General features: G+C 38.8%; 1 protein-coding gene across 2 annotated transcripts in view; it reads right to left on the reverse strand.

Annotated features, from left to right (window-relative positions):
* Positions 1-794: 794 nt before the first annotated feature.
* LOC126161589 (glutathione S-transferase 1-1-like) overlaps positions 795-15,994 on the reverse strand; it is a 57,473-nt gene continuing 42,273 nt past the window's right edge. For both annotated transcript variants that reach the window (XM_049917534.1, XM_049917535.1), the window contains exons 4-5: positions 11,107-11,274; positions 795-1,892 (exon numbers count right to left, since the gene is read on the reverse strand). In XM_049917534.1, the coding sequence (XP_049773491.1) occupies positions 1,740-1,892; positions 11,107-11,274 (321 nt within the window). In that variant the 3' untranslated portion in view covers positions 795-1,739. The remainder of the gene's footprint in view (positions 1,893-11,106; positions 11,275-15,994) is intronic.

A 15,994-nucleotide genomic window follows, 5' to 3' on the forward strand; every position in this document is an offset into this window, starting at 1 on the left:
TCAAGGTAAATGATAACAGCCAAACAGTTGCAGTTGGCTGTTATTTACTGTGAAGATTTTCGACAGTTGCTGTTTCAGCCATGTTTAAAATTTTGAATTACAACATCCACAGAAGCACTGAAGCCATGATTCATCCCATGCTTCACATATGAATGCAACAGGATGAAACCCCTATATGGGAAGTATCCCAAGACATGCATTTCACAGTGAATGTGGATGTAGACAAAATGCAGAAATACATTACTAGTATCATAGCAGGTATAGAACAAAATGTGTGTATTCTACAATTATTATTCGACAGAGCAGGGGAGTAGATTCATATTTAGTCATCCTGAGAAACTTACAACAGTAACATTTATTTTTTAAGTAGGCATCACACAGCTACACTTTCCATTCATTTTATTTCTCTCTCTCTCTCTCTCTCTCTCTCTCTCTCTCTCTCTTTTGTGACTAGTTTCTGGGTCACAGCCTCATACTCAAGCAATCATTCCTGCCATCAGCTAAGCTGTCAGGCTGCAATCTGGCATTACTATAGGACAGAGTGGTTACAACCAGCAGCGATGCCAGATTACAGCCCAACTCTATCAACTATGGGTGCACAAACAAATTTCTCCTTAAAAAGTAAAGAAGAAAATCATGAATAACAGTAGCACTTTTATTTAATTACAACATTTTCACAGAGCAAACATACACAGTGAATGACACAGACAGCTGCTTGCTTTTATTATTCATCTTTTTTTTTTTCTTGTTTAGTTTTATATTCTATGCTATGGATACTGAGTTAAATCAAACAATTCTATTTAGTGCTACACTTGACAGAAATAATCATATGCAATTAAAATTAATTCAATGGCTAAAATGGTAATAATTTCAATGACACACTTCAAATAATGAGACGTATAATTTTACGAATGTGTGGTGTCTGTTCTTTTGGACATTTCAAAAAGAACAGACAGCATGCATTCATATAACTGATTCGCCTCGATGGGCAACAAATCCACCTCCTTCAGTGCAGATGAATGATTATATCTGACCTCCTGCAGGAATCTCAAAGTAGTGAGCACTGAGGACATGGACATGGACTATGGACAGGTGGCACCAGGTAGAAATGCCCGTCTGCCGAGAAGCATACTGAGCTAGTCCATGAAGTTGCCATAAATACTGTGTCCGGGTGGTGCAGTGGTTAACACAACTGGCCAGTAAGCATGAGATCCCAGGTTCGAATTGCAGTCCGAAACACATTTTCACTCATTGCCACTGGTTCCGTGAAGAGTCCTGATGCAGCTGTCAACAACAGTCCCTGCCCTTTCCTTTCCCCCCCCATCCAGCTTCAATTTACACATGAGGTATATAATTTCATACAATGAAAATTATAACCTGTTACTGTGACAGTTCACATAATTGTAGAAATAGTAATAATAAAATCTCAATGACTCTTCCAAAATATCATTTTGCATCATTAAATTACCTCGCGAAGTTGAACCACTGGTCGTAAACCATGTACTTTTTTCTTGTGCATATAAGTGCTAATGGAAAATATTTCAGTCAAAAATAGCAGATCATTTAGTTTACTGGATATACATTCAGAATAAATTTCAAGTATTTTGAGAAATGTTATCATGCACAGTTTGAATTAACTGATTTATTTGTACATATTAAACTTTTTTTCTAATACAAAGAGGAAGTCCTATGAGACAGTCTGAAGACAAAATAGCTAGGACTATTTGAAATACATAGGACTATTTTTTATCACCAGCACCTGCGTCATCATACCACTTCTTAAACACCATGGCATCTGGATGATAAATCTCATCATATGACTTTATTGCCTTCTTTGCTCTTTCAAACCAAGCAAGAACATTAGAATATTTCTTGTAGTCAAAACCAACAGCCTGTAAAGAGTACAATTGAAGAATATACAGTACATGTATTATTTCAGGCTTAGTGTATATGCAACTACAGCCACTGATTATCAAAAACTCAAGTTGAAAAGGTCCACATTGATTTTAGTTTACATTTAGTGACTGCTTCATTTAACTAACTATCTGAAGAGCAACTATTTAATACCAGACTAAAGAATAGATGTCAAATATACAGGGTGCAAAAAATTATGTTAGTGAAGTTCAAGGGTTAATGGAAGATACCATGAGGAACAAACTGAGGATAGAAACCCATTTCCAGATAATCATCCTTCAACAAAATTGTAGGAGCCAATGCCGGCCGCTAGTTCATCCCTTCGGCAGTGAATGTAAGTCTTAGCGCTGATGGACGTGCTTTTCACAATAAGCGTGACTGCGTTAACGATGTTGGATGGCGGGAAATATGTTCATACCTGCCACAAGAACACTGATTGCTATCTGCTGGCATTGCTGCCAAAAGGGATGAACTGCAGGTGTTGATCTCTATGACATCAACATCCTGCAGTACTGTTTTATGAGGTTCTCAGACATGGATTCGCATCCTCAGTTTGTTTGTCGCCACACAATCTACTATACGTCAAAGCTGTTGGTGTTGTTTTGTTGCACTTTGTACTTGACAGTACAATATAATGGTGAATGTATTCTGATTTTATATGTTTTGATGACATATTTTATTCTTCTTTTAAGAGTGGATCTGAAGATGTTTATTTAACCAAAACCACTAATTGAGTTTAATGAAAAGCAACCTATACTTTTCTTGTCATAAGTTTTACATTTACTCGCCATACTCTGGTGGCTGGACAGCTTGGTGGCTTGTGCTGAAGCATATAAACTACAACTTGAAAAATTGCTTAATAGTCGAAATTGACCAATAGTGGAAATAAACAATAATTATAGTCCAGGGCAGAAATGTCTTCATTTCAGTAAAGTATTTTAAAAACAGAACAAAAACCAAATAACTTTCAAGAGTGATATATTAATAGGAATTGTTTAATCTGTAGTACCAGGCAATAGTAATAAAAATACCTCAATAACCAAATAGGGTAGCTGAAAAAGGGTAAAATGAAGACAGAAAAGTATGAGTACCATCAAAACAGGGTGATTTTGGACGACAGTTTTGTTATTATTTTGATTGTAACTTTCGTATATATTGTTAGATTAAATTGATTGTTATGGAAGTGGTAGGGTATATGTGTAACGAATAAAATATCCCCGAACCAGAAAGTGTATGTGTAGGTATATTTATCTGAGGCAGTTAAATAAAGCGTCTGAAGTCACCCCATGGATTGGGGTGATTTCGGACAAGTCTGTTTTTTAAATCTCTGTCCGAAGTTACAGTATATAGAGGGCAAATTCGGATAGTTACTGCCTTTTTTTTTTAAATTCTACATGCTTTTTATTTGATTTTGGTGACATTTTACACATTTTAAGGTAGCCCTTTGTTATGAATAACTGATATGGAATGATATAATGAATTTTATATATTACAGGTAAGTTTTTATTTTGCAAGAATTTAAATAAAAATTTTTACAGTTCTTAACTGAAATATTAGAAACAGACAGAAACAAACAAAGTAATTTAACTAAAAGGTCAAAATAATTTTTCTCACTCATCATTCTAAATTAAGTTGCAAACACTTTAAATAAACGACTGTCTTCGAGTCTAAAGCACATCATCTCAAAAAATGAACATTCCTCTCTTCTCAACTGGTGTGGGAAGTATTCTCAAAATTTGCAGTTTTTGTATTGTGTCTTCATCGGGGACATTAGTAAACACAAATATGTTTTTACTGTTCTCGTGTGGGTGCAAGAATTTCATACTTACCTCTGTAACACCAAAATTTGTAGCCACTCCAATATACTGCCTTGTTTGCTCCTTGTTTCCACTTTTATATTTGTACTCTGCAACAAGAAAAGCCTCTTCTTTCAGTGGTGAAACTTCAATGGATGATGTGTAGTTTTCACTTTCACTACTGCTAGAAGCAAGCACTGTGACTTGTTTCAGCACTGTTTCAGTTTCCTTGAAAATCTCGGCCAGTGATTGATTTTCCAGGTTGAACGTCTAGTTTGCAGCAGCAGCAGGAGCTACCAAGCTTATTTGGAGGATAACGGTTCTTTGGGCATTTTTTCATAAGTGGAAGACCATGCGTCTGCGTTGCTTTGCTGGCTCTCCCCATTATCAGGCAATTTTCATAAGACATGATCTGGATCAAAAGGGATTAGGCCCGTGGCACGAAAGCCATCCTTTATGTTTACCTTGGAATTCGCTGAAATCTTAGTCAGTGTCTGCTTCAGAAGAAGTGGGAAGGCATCCTTGGAAATGGTCCCACGAGTGTGTTTCTTCCAATCAGTTAATACAGCTTGCCACGCTGCTTTCATTGGCCTGAAGAAGCTTACATCGAGCGGTTGGAGGAGGTGCGTGCTATTGGGGGGGAAGGAGAATGAATGAAATATTGTTCCGCTCACACTCTTCAATAACACCTAAAGACACGTGACTGGATAAGTTGTCTCCAATCATGACTGTTAGCCCATTTTGCCTCTTCAAATAGGGCAAAGCGATTGTAAAGAACCAGTCTTCAAATACTGGCAGGTCAAACCATCCACTTTTGTTCCTATTGAAACGGGTTCCTCGTGGTCCACCTTCTTGCCTCATGTCCCACAAATGCTCTGATTTGTAAAGGACATACGGAGGAAGCAGTTTACTATCAGCACTAGCTGGCTTCATTATTGAGACACCAGATTTTGATGACTCCATCACTTTTTCAGTATGCTTACTCTTTAGTTTCGTAATTATCTGGTGCTTGCCTGGATCATCTGACATGTTGGTTTCATCATAGTTGATCATATTGCTAGGTGGGAGATCTTCCAGCTTTGCCTTGATATTAGAGAAAAAGATCTTAACAGTCTTTTTTCACTTCTGCACAAGCTCATTAAATATTTTCGCTGAAGCGAACTGCAAGATCTTCTGACTGTCGTTTGAGGAATAAATGCACCCATTCTTCTCCTGGCAAATTATTACGAAATTTCCTCTCTTTTCGGCCAGATTTATTAAGATAGCCTTTGACTAAATATCTAATATCCAATTTAGTGAAGGGAATTCCCCTATGTGCAGCCCTCAAGATACCTTGCTTCAACATTTCTTCTTCTTCTTCTTCTTCTTCTTCTTCTTCTTTTTTATTTAGCACTGACTGTCCTCCCATTTTTTTCGGATGTGCTTCCTGCACTTTATTTTGTATGGTTGATTTAGGTATACCATACAAATCACACGCTTTTCTGTATGATAATTTAGCACTCCGAATATCACGAACAGCTTTATCTAAAAGTTCCGGGTCTTAATTACATCATACTATAGCACATCTCCTGCTCTTATACGTTCTTGGCATTGTCCGAAATCACCCCACACAGTACACAGTTTTACAAAAACCGTCGTTATTTTACAACCTTGCACGAGAAACTCGACAAACTAGTACATAAATTGTCTCAATGCTGTTAGCTACTGAGCGCATCGACAATTACGGTTACAATAACTTCCCGCTCGGTGCAACAATAGAAAGTTTCCACTTTACGATAATGCATGGATTTTTAACAGTGAGACTGTTCGTCAATTATTCACCTAGGGAAACAATTGATGCACAATAAAAGTTGTGGAAAGGAATAAATGCAATCTTGCGCTTAAAATAACTGGTGCACAGACGTTAAAATAAGTAACTCTTTGTTTCTATGCAGTGGCAAAGAGCAAATAAGCCATACTGTCCGAATTCACTCGGTTTCCGAAATCACCCCATTTGATGGAACATGTTATGAAAGCATTTATGAAAGTGTTGAGCGAAAAGCGTATTCAGTTTATAGTTCTATGTTTATTACATCAACGAAATTCGGGATGGAAAAAGTTTTCATTCCACATGATTGTGTAAAATTATCATCAGGGATGCCACACCGAGTGTCTAAGCATATGGTATATACTGTTTGAATGGGGAGTGATCAGCAGCTATCAAATTTTCATTTCCGATAGCTGAAAGTTAATTTGCGTCAATACACAGCTGATGAAATGGATGTAGATGAAAAAGGTATATCCCCTCCAAAATAGTCCCCATTAGACGTAATAAGCTTTTCCAATCCCTGAAAGATGTCTCAAACTTTATCTGATATTCAATAATGTTGTGCGTTTTCTTTTTAGGTGCCCATTCAAGATTCCTAGATCTGTAAATAATTCCAGGTAGTGATCTCATTTGTTCTTTTTCGTTATTGTTCTAAGAGCCCTCTTTTGTAATCTGAAAATTTGTTCAATGTTTAATCTGCCCGTGCCCCAAAAAATTTTACCATATCTAGTGACTGAGTGAATATATGCATAGTAAGTTACTTTCAATCAATTACTATCACACACTGATGCTGGTACCCACAGAGCGTATCATGAGGCAGAAACCCTTTCTGCGATTCTTTTTGTCCACCACTTCAGTTGGTTATCTACATCCATTTCTAAAACCTCTGTGTTAGTTAACACAGCTTAGCGACTCATGATTTACACTCAATGCAGTGTTGTTGTTGTTATTATTTCTTTGTATAGAAATGTATACTTTTGTCTTCTTTATGTTAAGTGTTACTTTATTCTCCTCTGACCATATATGTACTCTATTAGCATCAGCTTGGCACAGCAGTAGCTCTAGTGACATATCTGTGATTATTTTGTTGCTGCTGTCAGCAAACAGAATTTTGCCTGCCTGCATGACTCTTTCAGAGAAGTCATTAATATGGATTAGTGCTCGACATACTCCCTGTGAGACACCTAGGTTGACATGTTCCGCATCTGATAGATGCTCCTTTATGGAACTGAGATTTCTATTGGCCTGTGAAATTTCTACTCTATGTACTGTATTCATGAGATATGACTGGAACCACATGTTTACTACTCCTATTATTCCCAGTGCCTCTAGTTTGTGGCAAAGTATTTTGTGATCTACTCTGCTGAACACCTTCGGCAAATCTAAAAAAAATTCTTTAATACAACAGTGTCTACCCAGGGCCCCCATTATGCTTTTAATGAATTCTGCTATTGCCATTTCTGAACTACTGCTAGTCTGAATTCAAATTGTGATTCTATTAGCAAATTATATTATTAAGGTAGTCAATGAGTTTATCTTCCACATCTGTTTTTCTATGATCTCTGAAAATGAAGATAGGGTGATAGCAGTCTACATTTTCTATGTTCTCAGTATCACTCATTTTGTGTACTGGTAAACTCCAGTCTGTTTAAGTATTCCGGAAAGGTAACTGAAATGAAAGATTAATTTAGAATGTGTGTTAAGGGCCCCTTCACATTATCAATGAATTCCTTGAGCCTACACACTGGAAATCCATCTAGCTCGGTTTACTTGGGATACAAAATTAACGCTCCTCTGTCCCTTACTTGGAATTTATTTCTCTCTGATTTCTTCCTCCATTTCCTTTCTTAACAACTGTCCAGATTGCTTTGCTATAATTGCCCAAATTGTATGCGATTCTCTCATTCGTGACTTTTCTGCTGCTAGCAACATCTTCCTGTTTATTCTTTTGTATTTTTACAGTAATCTAGAAACTGCATTTCACTCAACTATGCTTGTAAAACAACAACCCTTTAATGTTTTCCTTACTTCTGGGATCAGGAAAGGTCACAAGTGGCCGCATTTGGTGACTATGGAGGCCGGGGTATCATTACAGTATTGGTTATGGCAAAAAATTCAGAAACAAGCAACAAAGTGTCAGTAGCTGCAATACTGTGATGCAGAAATCATTAATTGTTTTGCCACAAATTCAACCATTTTTCCACATTGTTTCAAGCAAATGTAAGTAGTACTTCTTCTCAATGATTTGTCGCTATGGCAAGAACCCATCAGTGCAGTACACGTTAAAATCGAAAAACAGAGTAAGCATCACATTCATGTCTGACCACACATGAGCTTTTTTGGTCTTTGCAATCCACAATTCTTCCACTGGGATGACTGAGTCTCAGTTTTGATGCATATCCATGAAGACATGTTTCATCACATCTTATGATATGTTTCAATAGTTCTGCATCACTGTTGACTCTACGATGTTGGAACTACCAAAACACAGATAACCTTGTTTCACTTCGTCTAGTGACTCTTAAGCAAATTGCATTCACTGTAGTTTCTGTTCACAATTAACTAATTTTGGAACAAATTTTGCCATCTCTTCTTTCATACCTAAAACTTATGAAAAAATGGCATCACATGAACCTGCTGATGTGCCATCATCATCAGCAAGCAACTTCCCTGATTTGGTGATCAATCATAATCACTTTCATTTTTTCCATATTTCCATTGTTGTTAATGTGCTGGGGTGTCCAGAGTCCTAGTCATCTCCAATGTTTTAATGGCTTACTTGTATATCAACCATGAACCATTGTTTTGTTCATAGCACATTCACCAAAAGGGATATTTGAAGTATGACAGACTGCTATTTACCACACAGAAGAGACACTGAACAGTAGAGAGATACGTATAAAGTGCATACAAAAGTAGATTAAGTTTTCAGACAAAGTCCTTCCTCAGACATAGAAAACACAAATACACACAAACATAGGGCCATTGTGATCTCCGGGTGCAAAGATCTGAATGGAATGAGAGCAATCTTGGCTGGGGTAGGTAGTGGCAGTACAGAAGAGGCATTGGACAGGGTTGGCGAGGGGCACCAGCTTAGGGCTGGGGAGATGCTATAGTGATGCCTGTGTGAGGGTGCAAGGACATTGTGGGGACAGGATGGAGGGTTGTCAGGTGCATCATCGGGAAGCTGTGCTTGGAAGGATAAAAGGGAGAGGAGAGAGAGGAGGGGGGGGGGAGGAGAGGGAGAGGGAGAGGGAGAGGGAGAGGGAGAGAGAGAGAGAGAGAGAGAGAGAGAAGGGGAAATGACTACACCACTGGGAGCACAGCAGGCATACGAGAGACGGGAATGAGGGCAGGATAGGGGATAGATGCAGGTGGGACGGGGACTGTTGAAGGTCAAGGCTAGGAGGTTACAGAAATGTAGAATATGTTATAGAGAGAGAGTTCCCAGTTGCACAATTCTGAGAATTTTATGTTAGTGGCACAGCCTATGGCACAGCCTATGAAGCAGTCAACACACCATGTTGTGTATCATGCTTAGGAACTAAGAAGACCAACTGTCTCTTGGTCACAGCTTGGTGGTATCCATTCCTGCAGACAGACAACTTGGCCATGTAGAATGCCACAATGTTTGTAGCCAACGGCAGACAACATGCCTGCATCCACAAGTAGTCCTGCCTTTGATGGGGTTGGAGATGTTTGTCAAAACGATGGAGTAGATGGTAATGGGAAGATGTATGGAACATGTCTTACATCCGAGTCTATCAGAGAGATATGAGCCAGGGGACAAGGGGCTGGGAGCAGTGGCCAAATAGGGAAAGACAAGGATACAGTGCAATATGGGTGAGGAAGGACTTGGTCCAATAGCTTGATATACCATTAAATGTACTTTAAATGTGCCTGTCTGCCACTCAACACCCCCTTTGTGTGAAGAAGAGCAATCTATCCCATTTCATTGTTGTTACTCCATCCCAGACTTTTCTTCATTCAAAAGCAATATTTAAAATTCCAAAAACTTCAATTTTATTCCATTCATACTGCACAATTTAATACAAATCCTTTGTCCATTTTTATATATAACAAATAACTGCTGATGCAAAAACACATGTAACCTTTTTCACAGCTGACAAAAAATTAAATATCTGATGTGCTAACACTCTGCAGATAATGTAAACATGTTTAGCAACACAACAATGACAAAACTGCACCAATCAGATTAATACAACATGCAAAATTACAAAATTCCCATTACGTTTTTAACACATCTTGTATAACAAATTTCTCTGGAATACTACCAAGTGGCCTCACTCTGATTCACTTATGTTCTGCAACTACTGGTTGCTTCTTGACAAAGCATTATCTTCATTTTCACTTCTTAATGTGAGGAACCATGTATTTAAAAGCCTCAAACTGTTAAGAACAGAGCCCATACATGTCCTGTGTGTACATTATCTTGTTATAGTGTGAAATGTGTTGGTTGATTTACAAAAGAAATGAATATTTTCAGTGTGGAAGGTGAGTAAAAAAATATGATTATCTGTTTAGAAGCAATTTAGTATTTGATTGTGTGATAAAGAGTGAAGTGGGAGATGGCATATTAACCCTGCAATATTATTAGACTCATTCCAGAATACAGTCAGATGGTTCAGCTTACACTGACAGCTCAAACAGAACTGAACACACAGCAGCAAGTTCTAACAGCAGCATGCTTGTTTTTCTGCGAGAATGATGATGAGGCTCAGAGTAGCAAAAGTAAAGTTACAATTCTACATAACATTACTCTATATGACTAATTAATGAAAATGTTCTTAAATATTCATCACCATTCATACGAATCGCAAAAATCACAAAAATTAAACATTCTAATATCACTACCCACAGAATGATAATTTATGTGTTATTTTATTTAATGCTCTACCAATAATGATGAAACTATTCTTTCAATGATAGAAGTTTTACTATAAAAACCGCATAGCCTAAATAACATCTGACTGACAAGAAGCTATTCTTTCTGTGACACAGAAGCATTACAGACAGAATGCTTTCAGTACAGGAATTTTGCTAAAAAAAAAATACAACATAAAATTAAATGAGGACCCTGCACAAACAAAGAAGACACTCCTACAATTTATCACAATATTTAGACTTTGATCTAAATTCCTGTTAAGACTAAAATCATACTAAACAGGTTTTTAATTTTTCAGTATGTGTAAACAGCTGCTTATGTTCCCTGAAACAATACTGTTAAATTCGTAGAATGAAATAGCAGATAGAAACAACAACTGAATACTGTATGAGAAAGAGCAGAAGTTTCCTACTCCCTCCCCTCTCTCACCTAAATAGTTGCCACATACTCTCCCTCATTATGGGATTTATGGAACATGCTGCATAATTGAACAAATGGCCTTTAAAATGTAGGGAGCAAACTGTTATTTGTCCAAATAAAGAAATAAATAAATCAATATTGCACTCGATGTAATGCTTCTTTGTTGATAACAGTGAATAAAAAGTTTCATAGCTGAATAATGTAGAAATGTTCCAGCTTAATGAAACAGTCCCACTGACTAACTTTTCACAAACAGTACTTACTTCTGCTGCGCCAACTGAAGATACCATGGAATAATCAGCAATAGTCATAGATGTTCCAGCCACCCATTCCTTTCCTTCGAGGAAAGTATTTAGGAAATCATAGGCTTGTTCTATTTTCTTAAACTTTTCTGGATCAAACTTTGGTGCTCCATAAAACAATACTGGGTACTGCAAAGAAATTTCTGTCATTAGTACCATGAATACAATGTAATGGTACAGAATACATTAATCTCCCTTCTGTGTGTATAACTGTCTTAGTCGCTTACTAAGTTTTGGCATCTGCCATCATCAGATACCTGCAATTAAGAATACAGGAAAATAACAAGCAACATGTGTTTGTAACACAACATCAAGCTACAAAAGATTAAAAATCAAAGTTAAAACATAATTATAAAAACTCACTCACCACAAACTTAGAAATTGCAAAAAAAGGTCCAATGTAAGGAATAAAAACGTGTGCCTACTCAGAGTGTCAACTACCAGCCTGCTTCACAAATTTCACAAAGCTGCAAGTTTCAGCTGCCAGATGGTGCCAGTGTAGAGAACATTACCTTCAAATTTTATTGATTTATTTTTTTTATTATTATTTTTTAGTTTTGCAGCAAACAACCTGCCTCATATAAATCAAATTACTGGTTCTCCAGCAAGACGGATCTGCCATCCAAAGTATTTTGATTTGGTAAACAAATCATTTTAATCTTTATAATCTGTTTTACAAGTCTACATATTTTAGTATATTGCTTGGCTAAGTTTTAGTTCAATGTGTGCAGTTTTTTTATTTACGGACACACATAATTATAATAGCAAATAATACTTTTATAATATCATCTTGTGAATGCAAACTGTAGTTAATACTAAATTCCATGTAGCTACTGTATACATATTATTCTGTGATAGATTCAATGAATACCTATTGTCAAATTTGGACAAACTGCACCTGGATCAATTGGCATCAACTGAAAAGGCTAATTTTATGAGTATGCCACTACTTTCATTTGAATCATGTTTTTGGTGGGTTTTTTATTATTTGACTTTGAATGTTTGTCGGTGGTGGAATGGTTGGTATCTTTTATAGAGGAGGGTAGGTTCCGTGTAATAGGTTGAAGGGGCTGGTCTTTGAAAGCAGAGATTCAGTCAGTGGGGGCACAGTAACTGGCCACAACGGGGCATCCTTGGTGACTATCCGCAGTTCCTGTCCCTTTACCACACGGTGTCCTACTCGTCGCTGTTGCTGCCACCTCCCTGTACACTAACATTCCTAATGCCCATGGCCTTATCGCTACTAAACACTGCCTTTCCCAACGCCTGATGGATTCCAAACCGACAATCTCCTCCCTAGTCGTCATGACCAACTATATCCTCACCTACAATTACTTCTCCTTCGAAGGCATTACCTACAAACAAATTCAGGGTATGGCCTATGGGCACCTGCATGGCACCATCCTATGCCAACCTATTCATGGGCTATCTAGAGGAATCCTTCCCAAAAACCCAGAATCCTAAACCCCTCAGCTGGTTCAGATTCATTGATGACATCTTTGCTATCTGGATCGAAGGTGAGGACACCCTATCCACATTCCTCCAGAACCTCAACAACTTCTCCCCCATTTGCTTCACCTGATCCTGCTCAACCGAACAAGCGACCTTCCTAAATGTTTACCTCCACCTCAAAGATTGCTACATCAGTATCTCCATCCACATCAAACTTACTAACCACCGGCAAAACCTCCAATTTGACAGCTGCCACTCGTTCCATACCAAGAAGTCCCTTCCATACAGCCTAGCCACCTGTGGTCTTCGCATCTGCAGTGACGAGCAGTCCCTCTAACAATATACCGAGCATCTCACTGAAGCCGTCCCAACTTTGTACAAAAACAAATTTCCTGTGCCTTATCTGTCCAGTTTCCCACCACCTCCCAAAGTCCCACCATACTGCCAAGGAGGAGCATTCCCCTTGTAACTCAGTACCACCCAATCACATTCTCCACCAAGGTTTAGATTACCTATTGTTGTGCCCTGAAACGAGAAATGACCTGCCCACTGTCCTTCCCATCCCCCCACAGTGGTACTCCACTGTCCAATGAACCTACACAATATACTCTTCCATCCCTACACAACCCTGCTCCCAATCCATTACCTCATGGCTCATACCCTAGTAATAGACCTAGATGCAAGACCTGTCCCACACATCCTCCCACCACCACCTACTCCAGTCTGATCACTAATATCACCTATCCCATCAACGGCAGGGCTACCTGTGAAGCTTGTCATGTGATCTACAAGCTACGCTGCAACCACTGTGCTGCATTCTATGTAGGCACGACAACCAACAAACTGTTATCCTTCATTTCCTTGACTGCTTCACAGCCTGTGCCCTATGGATCCTTCCCATCAACACAAGCTTTTCTGAGCAGCGCAAGCGGCAATACATCCTACACTCCTATAACCCCCCTGGCCTCAACCTTCGTTAGCCATTATCCTCACCCATTCAGTCCCTTCCCTGTTCCCATTCCGGCACTACACTGTTATCACCCCACCATCACACCCAGTCTTTTATTTCTCTCCTTTTCTGCTACTTCACCCCTCCCCCTCCTCCCCACCTCTACTCTGCCCTCCATCTAATCTGTAGCACTTCACTGTCTGCCACCCCCACCATACCATCCCTCCCCCTTCCCACTCCAGCCTCCTCCTTACCCCCATCCAGCTGCCACTTACATCATTCACTGGTGCTGCTGCTCAAAGTGTGGTTCCAGTTGCCTGAGACTGGCAGTCGTGTGTGTGTGTGTGTGTGTGTGTGTGTGTGTGTGTGTGTGTGTGTGTGTGTGCGCGTGCGCGCCCGCGCATCTGTCTGTCATCTAGTTTTGACGAAAGCCTTAATGGCTGAAAGCTTTAATTGTAAGTCTTTTCGTTGCGCCTATCTGCGACTCAGCATCTCCCCTATATGCTGAGTAGCAACTTTCCTTTTTATAATATTCTTATATTCCATCCTGGGTTTTCTGTTGTTTGCCTGTTACTAGTCAGTGGTTTAAGCTTTTCATGAGACTTTGGAAATTATGCTTGGTTGTCCTTCTGAACTCCTTTTTTTCACATTTGCAATAATAGTAATAATAATAATAATAATAATAATAATAAATAAAAGTTTGTGACACAAGACAAAGTAATATTTCTAAATAAGACATTAGTTTTATTGATTTCTTACGGGCAGTTATTAGCTATGATGTATTTCAGATCTTACCTTCAATGTGTATGTATTTTTTGCGTTAATTATATATTATCAATATGGTAATGGATAGTCTTCGGTGGAATATAAATAATGGAAAGAATAAAAGTAACTAGTTACCATACAGCTGACGGGTTGAGCCATCAATTGGAACACAAACAAAACTTAGAAATTTGGTAGCTTGGTCAAGTTGTTCTTCAGGGCTAATAGTGTACACATGCACTGCGAGGGGTTGTGATTGGTAGGTTCATTTGGGGGAGGGGACCAAACAGAGAGGTTATCTGTCCCTTTGGATTAGGGAAGGATGGAAAAGTAAATAGGCCACACCCTTTCAAAGATACCATCCTGGTGTTTACTTGAAGTGATTTAGGGAAATCAAAGAAAACCTAAACCAGGATGGCCTCATGGGGGTTTGAACCATCATCCTCTCGAATGTGTGTCCAGGGTGCTAAACACTGTGCCACCTTGCTTCGTGAGAGGTTGTGCTAGGTGAGGCAAGGGGAGAAATGAGGTGGGGAAGAGGAAGAAGGGTTACAAAATACTGTCTGACGGTGGGGAGGGAGTGGGTGGCAGATAGATGGGATATGAATACAGTGAGCTTGTTGTGGCCATAAGCAGGAAGAGGTACGTGCAGCACACAATGATGTGGAGGAGTAGACTGTGAGGAAAAGCTACAACAGAGGAAAACTGCTGGAACGAGGGTTGTGAGTGCGAGATGAGTGAAGTTAGGGTAATGGGGTGGAGGTGGTTGTATGGTAGGTGCAAGCAAAGAATGAGGCAGGACAGTTGCAGAATTTAAGATGTGTCCAAATGTTATTACCTTTTACAACCGTTTTTCTGAACCCACTGATGACTGAACTCCGTGGAGAGATGTTACTTTTACTCTTTCCATTCATTCTTCTTCTGGTGCCTTTGTCCCACATTGGTGCATGGCCAGCATGGTTATCAATGTATTTGGCTGGTTAATTTAAGGGGTGACCAGATGCCCCTCCTGCTCCCACCCTCTTACCTAGGCAGAATGGAACATGCGTACCTCAACAATCTGTGTTTAGTGTTATTCATGTGAAAGTGAACAAAAGTATCTATTTTTCTAATGTTTGTGAATCATGTAACTGAGGTGAAACTTTGGTAGCAAATCAGTAGTCATCTAGTAAGACGTGTAAATCCCCCTAAAAACCAGATCCAGGCTGGCTGGCACATGACCCTTGTTATTTATCTACTGGGCGGATTTGATCTGGGGCCAGTGCCCCTCCCCAATATATAAGCAGCACGTTAACATGCATGGCTAGGTACCTTTAATCTTTTCATTGTTTATATTTACATCAATACTCTGCAAACCGCTGTGAGGTGCATGGCAGAGGGTACATCTCATTGTACCAGTTGTTAGGGTTTCTTCCTGTTCCAATTTATGTATGGAGAATTATTGTTTGAATGCCTCTGTATATGCAGCAGTTATTCTAATATTATCTTCAAAAACCCTACGTGAGTGATATTTTAGGGGATAGTAATCATTTAAAGCAGTTTCTTGGAACTTTGTTAATATGAAGGTTGTACCAAAAGTAAGATTCCCATATTTATACATATAGAAAACATTGTTTATTGTTATTAATTTTTGCATTGTTGAAAAGCTTACACTTTTGTCTATTTTTGAACATAATCTCCTTTTTT

The sequence above is a fragment of the Schistocerca cancellata genome, chromosome 2 (genome assembly GCF_023864275.1).
Source record: "Schistocerca cancellata isolate TAMUIC-IGC-003103 chromosome 2, iqSchCanc2.1, whole genome shotgun sequence".
In the NCBI taxonomy this organism is placed as follows: Eukaryota; Metazoa; Arthropoda; class Insecta; order Orthoptera; family Acrididae; genus Schistocerca; species Schistocerca cancellata.